Source organism: Podarcis cretensis (assembly GCF_951804945.1).
Source record: "Podarcis cretensis genome assembly, chromosome: 10".
NCBI classification, from domain to species: Eukaryota; Metazoa; Chordata; class Lepidosauria; order Squamata; family Lacertidae; genus Podarcis; species Podarcis cretensis.
Window position 1 is genome coordinate 54,811,569 of NC_137179.1, and position 13,725 is coordinate 54,825,293.

Below are 13,725 nucleotides of genomic sequence, written 5' to 3' on the forward strand. Positions count from 1 at the left end.
TAAGACGAGCCCAGATTTTGAAGGTTGTTTTAGAGTAAGAAACAACAACAGTCATACACAGAAAAGTACGGTATATATTTTCTTAAACCAGTCAGTTACATTGATAACGTCTAACACAATTTAGAGTTGCATTGTCTTTGTGGTTTATGAAACTTTTAAATTGTGTACTAAATCTGGGATGTAAATTTATGCTGTCTGTGTTATAAGGACTCCTCATTCCTTTGTTGTGTCTTTTTGATTTTTCAATTATTATACATGATAGTTTTAATATAATGTTGATGCAAGGCTGCTTAGGGAATATGGGAATAAGTTTCGTTGGGCCAAAAACTTCACCTGACCAAAATATAACTGCCCTTTTATATATGACAGTACAAACTAATAAGTCATGTAAATATGATAGGGTACATAAAATAATCAAAACATAAAATTAAGTTATTGTTATTATTATTTTATTATTTATACCCCACTTATCAGTCACTCTGGGCAGCTTTCAGCACATATAAAAACATAAAATACAGAACAGATGACCAACACTGAATAAGATTAATTCTCTGGAAAACACTTAGTGAAACACTTGGGTGCCTCTCTTTAGTTCAACAAGGAACAGTGTTCCAGAGTATTGATGCCAGTCTGCTAATAGCTTTAGCTCACATATTTATGAGTATAAGCGGCTATATATTAAACCTATTTTTAAAAATATTTATTAGTTACCAGTTTGTTTCTGGCCATTTTTAGATATTTAAAACTCAAAAGGATCTGGGGCCTGAATATCTTAAGGAGCGTCTCTGCCCCCCCCCCCCCCCCCCGCCGAGCACCACAAGCGTAAAAAATGATGATGCCCTGATCTAAAAATGCATATTCTGACATTGATTTTATACAAAATAAAGAGCAGACTTTAGATGGTAGCTGCATGCTTCTGTTTAAGGTGGGCTTCTGGAGAATCATCCAGGGTTCGATGTGCTGTTAGCAGAAGTTGGTGGTTTTTTCATCATGTTCTTTGGTTTTTCTTCTCTGCCTTTGTCGACCAGCTGTTTTTGTTTTACTCCGTGTGGGTTTTAGCATTATTGTTTTAATATTCACCAGTTGTTCCAAATTTTTCTAAACGGACTTGCTGGCTAAAATGCAACCCAGAAATGTAATAAATAATGTGGGTTAATTTTCAGTCCAGTTTAGAGAATCCTGCTTTGACTCAAGATATTACATTTTCTCTGCTTGGCTTCACAGCTCTTAAGATTTATATTGTTTAACATGGGAATCCTCAAAGTATTTTGTTTTTTAATATAAACATTACATGTCCTCTATTTTATTATAGCAAGCAGTAGTTAATAAATACTTAACATTTGTGTACAGCTGTCAAGTGCTCAAAGCACTTCACACGCATTATCTAGTTGTAATCCTTATAACAGCCCTGTAAGACAAGACAGTATTGTTATCTCCTATATTGCAGACTAAGTTTGGGAGAGTGTAGCTTGCCAAAGGCCACATAGTGAGTTCAGGGCAGGGTTGAGATTCAAATTGGGAACTTCCTGGCTTGCAGCTCAGTATCTTTAAAACAAACAAATCTTTCATTTTAAGAAAAGAGTTGACTTTCTTATAAATTCGCTTATCTTCCAGAAAGCATGGCAATGGTGAATTGAAAATCCTTTCTTAACTTACATACATGTAAACAGTAAAGGCATTACTTAATAGTCTTGGATACTGTGCTCACTTATCACTTAAGACCAAACTAGATGGGATGTGGAAATATGTATCTGGATATTCCAATCTGTTATCTCAAGAAAGGAGTTGGGGAGCAGTAGTGATGGAGAAACTAAATTGGTGTAGGGCTGTGGCACTGGAGGACATGCGGTTTCAAATCTTTCTGCTGATCTAAATTCCTCCCCCTGTTCCCCCATGATACTTGTTTCACTAGGGAAAACATACACATACACACACACACATATCTATATATGTATGCAAATATGGTAATTTTGGGTAAACAGTGGTCTATTGGGAAAACGTTGCGGGAGAGGGTTAACCTGGTCCATTGCTTACTGCTTTTGTGGTGTGTGGTTTTTTTCAGGGGAAAAATTAGGGTGTCCTTTCACGCATCTCCCAAGTTCCTTTGGCTTGGTCCTTGAGTCCATACATCTTCCATTTGCCCTTGACTTTCAAGCCCAATCCTCTTCTTCTTCAGGTTGGAAATGACACTGAAGCTGAAGACAACATAAAAATAATGCCCTAGGGCTTCCTAGGCCTTCAGTGTGTGTTTGTGTGGATCTCAAAAAGGAAAGAGTTTCTTCTCCGTAGATATGTGTTAAACCACTGTCTCTTTTTCTTGTTCTTTTTAAAGCACAACCTCAGCGTTTGCCACAACCAAATGCTTCACCACTGGAAAAGTGTAAGGAAGAAACAGGCAAAATACAAATACAAAATGGCCATACTGGGCTGAATAACGCAAGTGGGATGCACAATGGAGTCAAGTGTGGGGCACCAGATAACAGAAAGTTCTCGGCACCTGTTTCCCAAAAAATGCACAGAAAAATTCAGTCCAGCTTGTCTGTCAACAGTGGAAGCAGCAAGAAGAGCTCTGCATACTCTCACAAGCCAGGCTCTTCACCTGAAGGTAAGCTGAAACCTTATAAGTAAACTGAACACAGAATAACCAAAAGCCATTCCCGCTAATAATTACACAATCAGCTAAAAATAATTGAAGAGCACGAGTCGTGCTTCAGAAGCAAATAGAAATCATTACAACAAAATACAAGTTACTTCCCCAAAGGAAAAGATTAAGTATTTGAAGGAAATTGAAATGAGAGATTTCCTGCTTTCAAAACATTTGTGCACCTCACTGTTGATCATATCTGTAGATGGAGAAGCTCTGAATTGCTGTTTGGCAATGCCATCACATATACAACATGGAGGGGAAATGATTTGACTTGGGACAGGGAAGGGGAACCTGATGAGCTCCAGGTATTATAGACTCCAGTTGTCCCTGACCATTTACTATGCTGGTTGAGGCTCGTGGAAGTAGAAACCCAACAACGAGCTGGAATTCACTGGAACTCAGTTCCAGCGCCTCTCAAGTGAGCGCCATTGCCATTATAAGAGAACAAGGGAGGCATCCATGGCGAGTTCCAGCACCTCTTTTTATAAAAACAGCACTACCAACAACATATGGCGGCTCACAGAGGCTGCATTCACAATGCAGTTTATTCTGTTTTTCTGACATTTCCCTAACCATATATTTATTCATGTAGTACATTGTGTTCAAGCTTTCACACAACAAAACCAAGATACCTCTAGAAACAAAGTTTAGTGTTCATTTTCTTGTTACTAACTTATAGGAGAAAACAAAACCCATTTGCAAGTCTGGAATCTGCTTGTAGCTCCGGAACTTTCTATAGATCTGTGCGTAAGCTGAGGCTTTGCAGGGTGCACCACAAGTGACTTTAGTCACCTGTTGCAGAGCCTCACATCCCATGCCATTGGCCTTACCCCTCAACAAGCGATCTTGCAGGGTCCAGTAGAGGCTCATACTACAGAATCACCCCTCTGCTTAAGAGCTGATGGGCAGATGGGTGGATCCTGGGGTGTGTGATGCAACCAGTTGCTTTCCTTTTAAAAAAAAGCCACTGTGGAGCCTCAGCACCACCCCTCCCCTGATTGCCTACTCCCCATAGCAACTGTAATCCTGCAGGGTCCAGGTGATTCCCCCCCTGCCGCTGCCCTCAACAAGTGATCCTGCGGGGTCCAGGAGAGGCTCCACAACTGGATTTCCTTAAGGAAAGCTAGTTGTGGAACCTCACACCCCCAGGATCACCCACTCCACATAACAGCTGTGATCCTGCAAGTTCTAGGTGAGGCTACGCAAAAGGCTTTCCTCAAAGAAAGCTGTTTGTGGAGCATCATCCCCACCCTGTTGGATCAGTCCTGGGCTGGAGGTTGGGTAGGTGATGTTCCACAAGTAGCTTTCCATTAGGAAAGCTGCTTATGGAGCATTACACACACCGCAGGATAAATTATTCTGCTTATCAACTCAGAGGTGGGATCCCAGTTTTTCATTTTCATTTCAGACTGCAGTTCCCACTGGTGTGAATGAAATTTAGAACGCCATGGGAGTATGCAGGTCCTGCAGTATAAAAGGCGCACAATAAAACAAAACACAAATTAACCCCATGGGTGAATGCATCCAGGTTCCTCACCCCTCTTAAGAGATTAGCGAATACTTCAGTATGTGTATTGGCATGCTTTTTGTCAATGAAATTTTGTCATTGAAAATTGTATAATACATTTCTGAGCAGCCTGTATGTGCTGTCCAAAAGGTATTCAAAACCTAGGCCAGTGCTTACATCACCACCATACTGCTATAAAGCCAATACATAATTTGCACATACAAATGGTTTTCACTTATTTCTCCTCACTGTACAGTGCATGTCCGTTAAGTAAACATATTGCATTTCTGTGTGTGTTGCTGACCACAATTACTCTAATGGCCCCATGGTTCCTGAGCCTATTTTAAATCTGCTGCTCTCCTATTCATGACATTGCGATCAGCAGACTTTGCTTTATCTGTTAAAACAGAAACTGGTAGATTCTCCTATTTTTTTGTTGGTAGTCAGACACCAATTCATGTCAGGTATCTGTCTCACTGTGCTTTAGGGAATCAGTTAAGAGAGGTTTAAAGGCCCAAACGCGCCTGTTTAGAGATACAGAATATGAAGTGTTTGCATTGTTACAGACTAATTCCTGTGAAGTAGGATAAGAGGCTGAAACAGAAAGGTAGAGCAAAGCAGGATATACATTTTGGACCCAATCAGCAACTGCTCTGTGTTAGAAAGTGTCCAGGTGAATTTTAACAAGCTTAAATGAGGACTTTGTAGATTTTTCTCCCCAATTTCTTTTGCATATCAGTTTATAATTTTACATGGTCTGATTATGGTCCAAGCTGCTGCTTTGTCTTTTACCAGTCATTCCTGACTTAGCCAGCCATGGCTAACGTGCTTGGGCTTGTAATCTATGCAGTCCTGAGCTGTGTTTAGTTTTAGGAAGTATCCCCTGGCTGTATTAGCACACTGTTTGGTGGAATGAAAAATCAGGAACAGAGGCCAAATAGAGTCTCTTATACAGACATGAAAATGTATTTCAAGAAGTAATTCCTGGCAGTTTCTTGGAACCTAGATATCCATAGATGAATAGCTGTTTACGTCTAATACATACAGATGTTTTTACACTGCTGTTACACGTCTTCTAAATTTTACCAGTTTGTAGGGGCTTACTTTGTCAAAGCCATGATTTCACTTAGCACTACTAGTCTTCATAAATCAATTCTTTCGTCTCTATACATTCAGAAATTCTGAACGGTGCAGTACATCATAAACAGCACCATTTCATTTTGTAGATTGGAGACCACATTATTTAATGTTCCCTCATAGCATGTTCCCTTTTCCCAAGTGTAGAAAGCTTGCCAGGGAGAATGCTCTTGCCTTATATTTGTCATTCTTGGAAATTCTTGGGACAGCTTTTATGCATTGGAGCCCGTAACTTGCAGCCTGAGATGTTGTAATTTAGGAAGCGCCGTGCCATACGATATTTGCGAATATGTAGATTGGCTCTAATTTCTGTATGTTAAATGGAATATAATGTTGGGCTGTATAGCCTGTGATCAAAATCTCTTTAAATTTGGAGTTCTGTTAATGTAGGCTTTTGAAGGAGGAAAGAACACTGTTTGTCTCTGAACAGGTGTTAAATGTTACCATTGGAGGGTAAAACTAACATGTTAAGTGTGACCCTGAAGCGGCATGAAGAGCCAGCCTGCTCTGGTTTGCGAAACCAAGTGCCCTACACACAAGTAATGCATGACTAGGACTCTCATTTGTTTAGAAACACCCGGTTTCAGCTCCTGACATTTATTCTCAGCTTCTGAAAGCTGTGCCATCTTATTTCCTGTACCAATCGCCTCTCTGAATTCTTTCGCTTCTGTGCCTACCTTCCTGCACCATGCCAGTCTGACCTTCTTGAAATCTTGCTTTCCCAGCACTCAACTGAACAATTTTAAGTTCCTCTTCCTCGCTTCTCTGGCAATATCCCCAAAGTGTCATCTGGCACATTCATTGGAGGATTGTGCTCCTGGATGCCAGACCACCTCATCTACTTCAGTTATTTTGTTTAGAAAACGTTGTTTTAGGTTGTACAGTGCATTTTTTAAAAAAATACAGTGGTACCTCGGGTTACATATGCTTCAGGTTACAGACTCTTCAGGTTACAGATTCTGCTAACCCAGAAATAGTACCTCGCATTAAGAACTTTGCTTCAGGATGAGAACAGAAATCGTTCAGTAGCGGCATAGCCGGCGGCGGGAGGCCCCATTAGCTAAAGTGGTTCTTCAGGTTAAGAACAGTTTCAGGTTAAGAACGGACCTCCAGAACGAATTAAGTACGTAACCAGAGGTACCACTGTACAGGCTGCTTAGTTGCCCTTCTTTTTAATAGATGTTAAGATCCCTGTCAGCAATGTTTCTGTTGGGGCATATTTTTAATGTATATTTGTTTTTGGCTACTCCTTCCTGGCTTGAGCATTAATCTATTAACCCTTGCCACACTAGCTGTAGTTATTTCAAGCAAAGTGTTTAAAATTAGCTTAATTTTTGTGGCCAAGCTGTATTGTCATCTTGTGTATAGGAGGATTATGCAGTGGCTTAATTCAGCAAATTAAAACTGACACGGCTAGCATTTTTCTTTTTAAAAACTGCATCTCTGTTTGACCTACAGAAAAAAAACGAGTTACAAACTACACCAGCATCTGTTTAAACCTGTATCTACCCCAGTCACTCATAAAGCAGGAGATCCAAATAAAGGGTGAATGGGTTGCACAGGTAGAGAATGTGGGGGCCTGCCTGCAAGTTGTCCCCCCAAACCCCCACTTTTTCCTGTATGGGCTCACTTTTGGTATGGTGGCTTTGCTGAAGAAAAATGAGAGTCTGCAGTAGAGATAAGCCATGAACATGGTAAGGCCTGAGCATCTTCTAACTCCCAATTCTGATGTGATGTATACAGATCTGGATTTAAATAATTAGATTTGCCCCCTTTTTTTGTATCATTTGAGCTTCGGTTTTCTTTGGGTCCTGCTACAGTTGCATCCCAATTCTGAAAAATGTAATTTTATTTAAAAGGTCACATTTTAAGAGTACTGAATCTTGTGACCTACCTGCTATTGATCAGTTTCTGAACTGGTGGTGGTGGTTTTTAATGCTGCCAGCTTATGGGCTAGTACACTATCGCTTGAGCATGTAGTTGTTGTTTTTAATCGGGATTAACTGTGCATAACAGATTGTTTGTGTTCTTAAATATGCTTGTAAAGGGAATTAGAAAAACATATATTTGAGTCATTATTTTTAATTTTTGAACATTTAATCAACGTATATAACATCCTAAGATGTTCTTGTTGGCTGTTTTGGCTGTGGCTTGACTTTTTAAATTGACATTCAGAGTTTGCCCTTGGCCTTCACCATGCCTATGTCTAGAGTCTATATAAGTCTTGTATCTCCTGCTGGGACTTCTGTTCCACTCTCTGCGGGGCCTTGAGTAAAGCCTTGTTGAGGACCTCAGCTGCCACTTTGATAGTGGTTTTACCCGTTTGATTCTTGCTGTGAGAGAACAGAGTGCTTACAGGTTTTCTTTGAATTTCCTGATCTCTCTCTGAATATAGCTGAAAAAAATCTGACCCAGGTCAGCATTTTGTAGTTGAACATATTTGTCATAAAAGCCTTTTGTAAAGGTTTAGAAATTGGCCTGACAGTTCCAAACATGGAATTGTTTATTGCTTAACAAAATTATTCAGTTTCTTATTAAGACCTCTTTCCTAAAGAATAGGAAGGTTGCCAATGTCACATCAGTTCTAAAAGTTGCATCTCTGAGGAAGCAAAAAAAATTTAAGGCCCATGATTGAGCTAATGTCTGTTCCAGATAAATTGGTGGGAAGTATTATTGAAAGTAGAATTTATAGTAAACATATAGAAGAACAAGCTCTTGCTGAGGAAGAATTAGTATGGCTTCTGATGAAGAGAAGTTCTTGCTTGCAAATAATCTTTTAGAATTCTTTGAGGGTCTCACCAAATATCCAGTATGATGATGATGATGATGATGATGATGATGATGAGATATATACAGTGGTGCCTCGCAAGACGAAAAGAATCCGTTCCGCGAGTCTCTTCGTCTAGCGGTTTTTTCGTCTTGTGAAGCAAGCCCATTGACGGCTTAGCGGATTAGCGCTATTAGCGGCTTAGCGGCTTAGCGGATCAGCTGATAAGTGGCTTAGCGGCTTAGAAAAAGGGGGGGAAGGGAAAAAAAGTCGGAAAAACTCGCAAGACATTTCGTCTTGCGAAGCAAGCCCATAGGGAAATTCGTTTTGCGAAGCACCTCCAAAACGGAAAACCCTTTCGTCTAGCGGGTTTTCCGTCTTGCGAGGCGTTCGTCTTGCGGGGCACCACTGTATACATATATATATATACACATACACACGCGTGTACACACACACACACACACACACATATATTCACACACACACACACACACACATACATTCATATGAATGAACTTCCCAAAAGCTTTTCACAAAGTTTCTCACCAAAGGCTCCTAAGTAAACCTTGCAGCAATGGAATTGGAGGAGTTGCCTTATGGACTGGTATCTGGTTAAGGAACTAGAAGCAGAGGGTACAGATAAACTTTGCACTTCTTCACATCACAGTGTAGTGAGAAGTGGGGTTCCCTCAAGGATTGTATCAGGATCCGCACTTCCTATTAATAAAGATCGGGTGTTGGGTATGAGAAGTAAAATAGCAAGTTGGTGGAATGGCACTAAGACTGTTCAGTATGTTGAAAACACTAGTTTACTATGAAGAGCTTCAGAACGATCTCTCCAAACTGAGCAACTAAAAAAAAGAAAGAAACGATGTTCACAAAATGTAAAGAGATGCACTTCAGTGCAGCCTCTTTCCCTCAACTTCATGAATACTGCGATAATATATACACTGGTTGTTTAACTGCTGTATATACTTAGTTTTTAAAGCTGGGGATTGTTCATCTTTAGTCAACTTGGCATTTTGAATTGTTTATTGTTCTTCTCCTCCCTACCCATATCTCCCACAATAAAATGAAACATTATGCCTTGTATGGATGGATGGATTGCATTTGTAGCTTACCTTCTTTCTCCAATGAGCTCAAGGTGGTATACATGTTTCTCTTCCCCTCCATTTTATCCTTACAACAACTAGTGAGGTGTAGATTAGGCTGAGAGATGTAGTGACTTACCCAAAGTGCCCAGTGAGCTTCATGGCCAGGTGGGGATTTGAACTCTGGTCTCCCAGGCCGTAGTTTGACACTGTAGCCACTACACCACCACTGGTTCTGTGGTGTAGTTTAGTTTAAGATATGTAAGGGTGACTGTATGGATTTGCAACAACAGGTGCCTTATTCAGGATGACTAATGTGACCTTCCAGATATTTGGATCTCTAACTCCCATCAGCCAGCCATTGGACATCTTTGGTGGTGGGAGTTTTATTCTATCAGCATCTGGAGACCCACAGGTTAGCCATCTCTGGCCTATAAATAAAGGAAATCTGCATAGTCTATATAGCATAGAATGGTTGTACCCAGTTATTATAAATGTGTGGTTCTTACTACTTTTAAAAAATCCAAAATATAATATATTTTCAAATGTTTACAAAGAATTGGACCATTTTAGGGAACTACTGGATACTATTTGTTTCATTGTGTGCATGTGGTACTGCCTTTATATTCTTGCTAAAAAGACAACCCACATACTGCTGTTAACAGTGGCAGTGACAGCATTTGCATTGTTGGGAAAATACAGTGGTGCCCCGCAAGACGAATGCCTCGCAAGACGAAAAACCCGCTAGACGAAAGGGTTTTCCGTTTTGGAGGCGCTTCGCAAAACGAATTTCCCTATGGGCTTGCTTCGCAAGATGAAGTGTCTTGCGAGTTTTTCCGACTTTTTCCCCCTCCCCCCCTTTTTCTAAGCCGCTAAGCCGCTTATCCGCTAAGCTGATAAGTCGCTAAAAGCCGCTAAGCCGTCAATGGGCTTGCTTCGCAAGACGAAAAAAACCGCTAGACGAAGAGAATCGCGGAACGGATTCTTTTCGTCTTGCGAGGCACCACTGTAGATGCAGCAGATCATAAAATCAAATTAGTTATGTGACTTTTTAGGCAGCTGGTAAGTAAGCTAGGACTAAAGCAGACTACGTACTGAACTGAAACCTCTTGAGGATAATGGTTCTGGTAGCTTTTTGGGTAAAATTGACCATAGTCTAGATGAAGCATCACTATTCTTGTCCTGTGTATGTATGTATAACTCTCACTAGTCCCAGTCTAGTATGTCTGTGTCATTGCAGGTTGTAGTTCAAAACAATCTGGAGGGCACCAACTTGGGGAAGGCTATGTGTAAACAGACAAGAAGGCTATTTTGGATATGTAATCTTGAAATGGAATAGCAAAATATAGCCGCCTAACCCATGTTAACAGAATGTGCATAAAAGAAAACTTTTTAAAACAATTCACATTAATACCCAATCAGAATCATTATATTTTCACATTTTTCTGTGTAGTTGAGCATGCATAGACCACTTCAGCCATTGCTAATTATCTGAGAATGAAGTGTCTTTATTTAGACCAGTGCCTTATGTCTGTTTATGTAAATAGAATGCAATGGCTCTTTTCAGAGCTGAAAAGAAAGCAACTAGGGTTTTTTTAAAGTAGTTGTTCTGGATAGCCCCACAAACAGAATGATGTTCATTGTTGGTAGGTGTATGCAATGTTCTTTGCTTTTTTAAAGTTAGATTTCATTTTGAAAGCCTGAAAACTGAGCCAACAATTTTTTTAAATTTTTTGCATTACAGTAGCTATTTGTCTGCATTGTTCTACACTCATTATCTTCATGTCGTTGACATTTTCTTTCTCTGTTTGAAAATATTTATTGCCCTTTAAATAGATTTAGAATTTCCTTAATCTATTTACAGACTAAATGATGATATACAATAACACAATAAGAGTATTTCATAAGCATAAATCACATCTGTGGCTGGAGTCTTCCGTAAGGGAAGGCTTGTATGAAACAGAAGGGTGTCAGCCATATGACAAAACTTGATTTTAAAGAATCAAGAAAGAATTTGTTGTGCTGTTTGTGTCTCTCTCTAAGCCTCTGTGAGAACCTGTTGAATGGAATAAATAAATACCCCCTTTTTGATTTGCATCAAACTGCCCGGATGGAGGGGAAAAATAAGATACAGTTATTTTTAAGTGTTGAAGCCAATGTAGCTGTTTGTTCCTCTCTGCCCATCCTTTACATTAAAAAAAGGGAGGAAATTGTATTAGATTTATTCAAGTACAATCTCCATGACAACAAGCTAATTAATCCCCATCAATCTGGCTTTGGTCCTCTTCACTGAACTTTTACTCCCCAGCTTCACTTCACATGTCATATCTGCTGAGCTTTGGATGAAGGTCATTTACAGGTACATTTATTCTTCACATAAAGAATCCCATTTAATGCACACAACCACTCTTCTTATTTTACCATCTAGCTTATAGTATAGCTCTTCCCCCTTTTTTGTTTCTCATAACCTCTTTTCATGCTACATTCAACCTATTTGCATATTTCTGACCATTGTGTGTAGGAATGAGCTAACAAATGCAAGTAATGCTACTTAAGCCAAGATGTTTATGTATTTCGAGGGCAAGCCTTTTAGCGGTTGTCTGTTCTTCCCAGTAACCCTATTGTCACAATTCCTACATCAGTTTCTTCAATTAAAAAACATATTTTCGTCATTTCAAGGGTGGGGGGCCAAATACACAATTCTTCCCAGTCATTTATCAGATTTCCTTCCCTACTTCTCAAAAACAGCAAAAGAGGCTTAAATTAATGTGAAATACTAAAACAATTAAAATGAAACACACAGCATGTAACTCTCAATACACTAATCAACAGAATCCACACGAAAAGTGCCACATTTAAAAGGCAACCCAAACATAGCATGATGGGGAGCATCTAGCCCTCTAGATGTTGTTGACTTCCATCTCCCATCAGCCCTGTCCATTTTGGTTGAGGCTGATGGAAGTTGAAGGTCAATGACATCTGAAAGGCCACATGTTTTCTATAACATGTTTAAAGTCTGCTTTCCAGAGCAAAGTGCATTGTTTTCTTTAAGAAGAAGGGGAAAATGAGAAATTCCATATACCATACCATACTACATCTGAAGTGAAGGATAATTCTAAAAGGTGGGAGCCAATAGAAAAGTCAATAAGGGTTTCACAGAGATCTTCGGTGGCTCATATTAAGAGATGTTCCCTGAAGGCCATCTTCAGATGCTTTAAAGAAGCTGCAACAGGAAGTTTCTGGTGTATTTTTATTTTGTTTTGTATTTTCTTATTTCATTTTTTTGAAGCAAAGTGTTGTTTGTTTGTTTAAAGTGGCAATAGAGGAAGTATGAGTGGCTCATGCTTACTTTCTGTGAAGAGGGGAGAGTTGAGAATATCCTTGTGGGGAGGAGGATATGTGTACATTTTCATCCTCCTATACTTGACCTGAAAGTGGTAGAAGAACATCTGTACTGGATCAATTTCTGGGTTCTACTTTCTGAGATGTTTGACAAAACAAGCACCTGCATATAGCTGACTTTGTAAATTCTGTAGGGTGACTGGTAGAATTAGGATTGCACTCCTGGGATTCTGTCCCATTGAACTCAGTGGGGATTACTTTTGAGTAGACAAGAACAGGATAGCAGTGTTAATGAATTAAAATATAAACCTTATTTCCACCCATTTTTGTTCAGTTGTCTGAACTGTTCACTACAAGACTGTAAGTTTAACTTGACACTATTTTATCTTAGTACAGTCTGGCTACCCAAAATCAAAAAGATCTGTTCACTTTATGTAGTTTAGAGGCTTGACTCTGCTGCCTTGCCTGTGTCAATTTTTATTTTTCAAGTACAGTAATGCCTGGATTGCTGGTCTCTCCTTCTCATGCATGCACACATGTTTCAAAGAACTGTGAACCTGATTCCATGAGCCCAAGAAGCTTTAGATTTATTTTTCTCAAATATCAGCCCCAACCCATCCAATATCACATAAAAAAACACTTTTTGAACGGTGGGAGTTTCAAAAACAGTTTGTGATACAGCTGAGGGCTCAACAGTTCAAAAGAAAAAAAACCTCAAAGTGTTCACTAGACTAGTGTTATGACCCTTTTATAAGCCCAAGCGTCTCAGATTCCTCAACCTCAATTTTTTTGAAGTTTGTGAAATAAACTAGATAATTAATTCCTGAAATTCTGAATTTTCTATAGAGTTCGATTTTGAAAGTGAATGGAATTTCCATTGCCTTTCCCCACCTATGCACTAGCTTCTTATCCTGTCCATAGGATATCCTGTGGCTAAAAGACAGGATGGAATTCAGTGCAAAACAAGAAATTTAGAAGCTGCATTTCCCCTCACTGATTTTAAATTCAAAAACATCTGTGTTCTATATCTTGTTGGCTGTCTTTTCGGTGGATCTGATATCAGCTATAAAACTTGTCTTGAGACAAAGAAAGTGTTTGATGCAGAAAAGACATTAACGTTGGTGCAGGTGATGTCGTGACCTACAAAACCCTTTCCGTGGGCACTACCCATCTAAATGCAGAGTGGAGAATTTGGGCAGCCTTTGATAGAAGACAGTCCTTCCAATATCCAGGA

The 13,725-nt window shown here is 39.5% G+C and overlaps 1 protein-coding gene across 1 annotated transcript in view; it reads left to right on the forward strand.

The window, feature by feature from the left end:
* MDFIC (MyoD family inhibitor domain containing) overlaps nucleotides 1-13,725 on the forward strand; it is a 43,186-nt gene that overhangs the window by 27,207 nt on the left and 2,254 nt on the right. Inside the window, exon 5 of the mRNA XM_079994458.1 lies at nucleotides 2,333-2,605. Coding sequence (XP_079850584.1) covers nucleotides 2,333-2,605 — 273 coding nt within the window. The remainder of the gene's footprint in view (nucleotides 1-2,332; nucleotides 2,606-13,725) is intronic.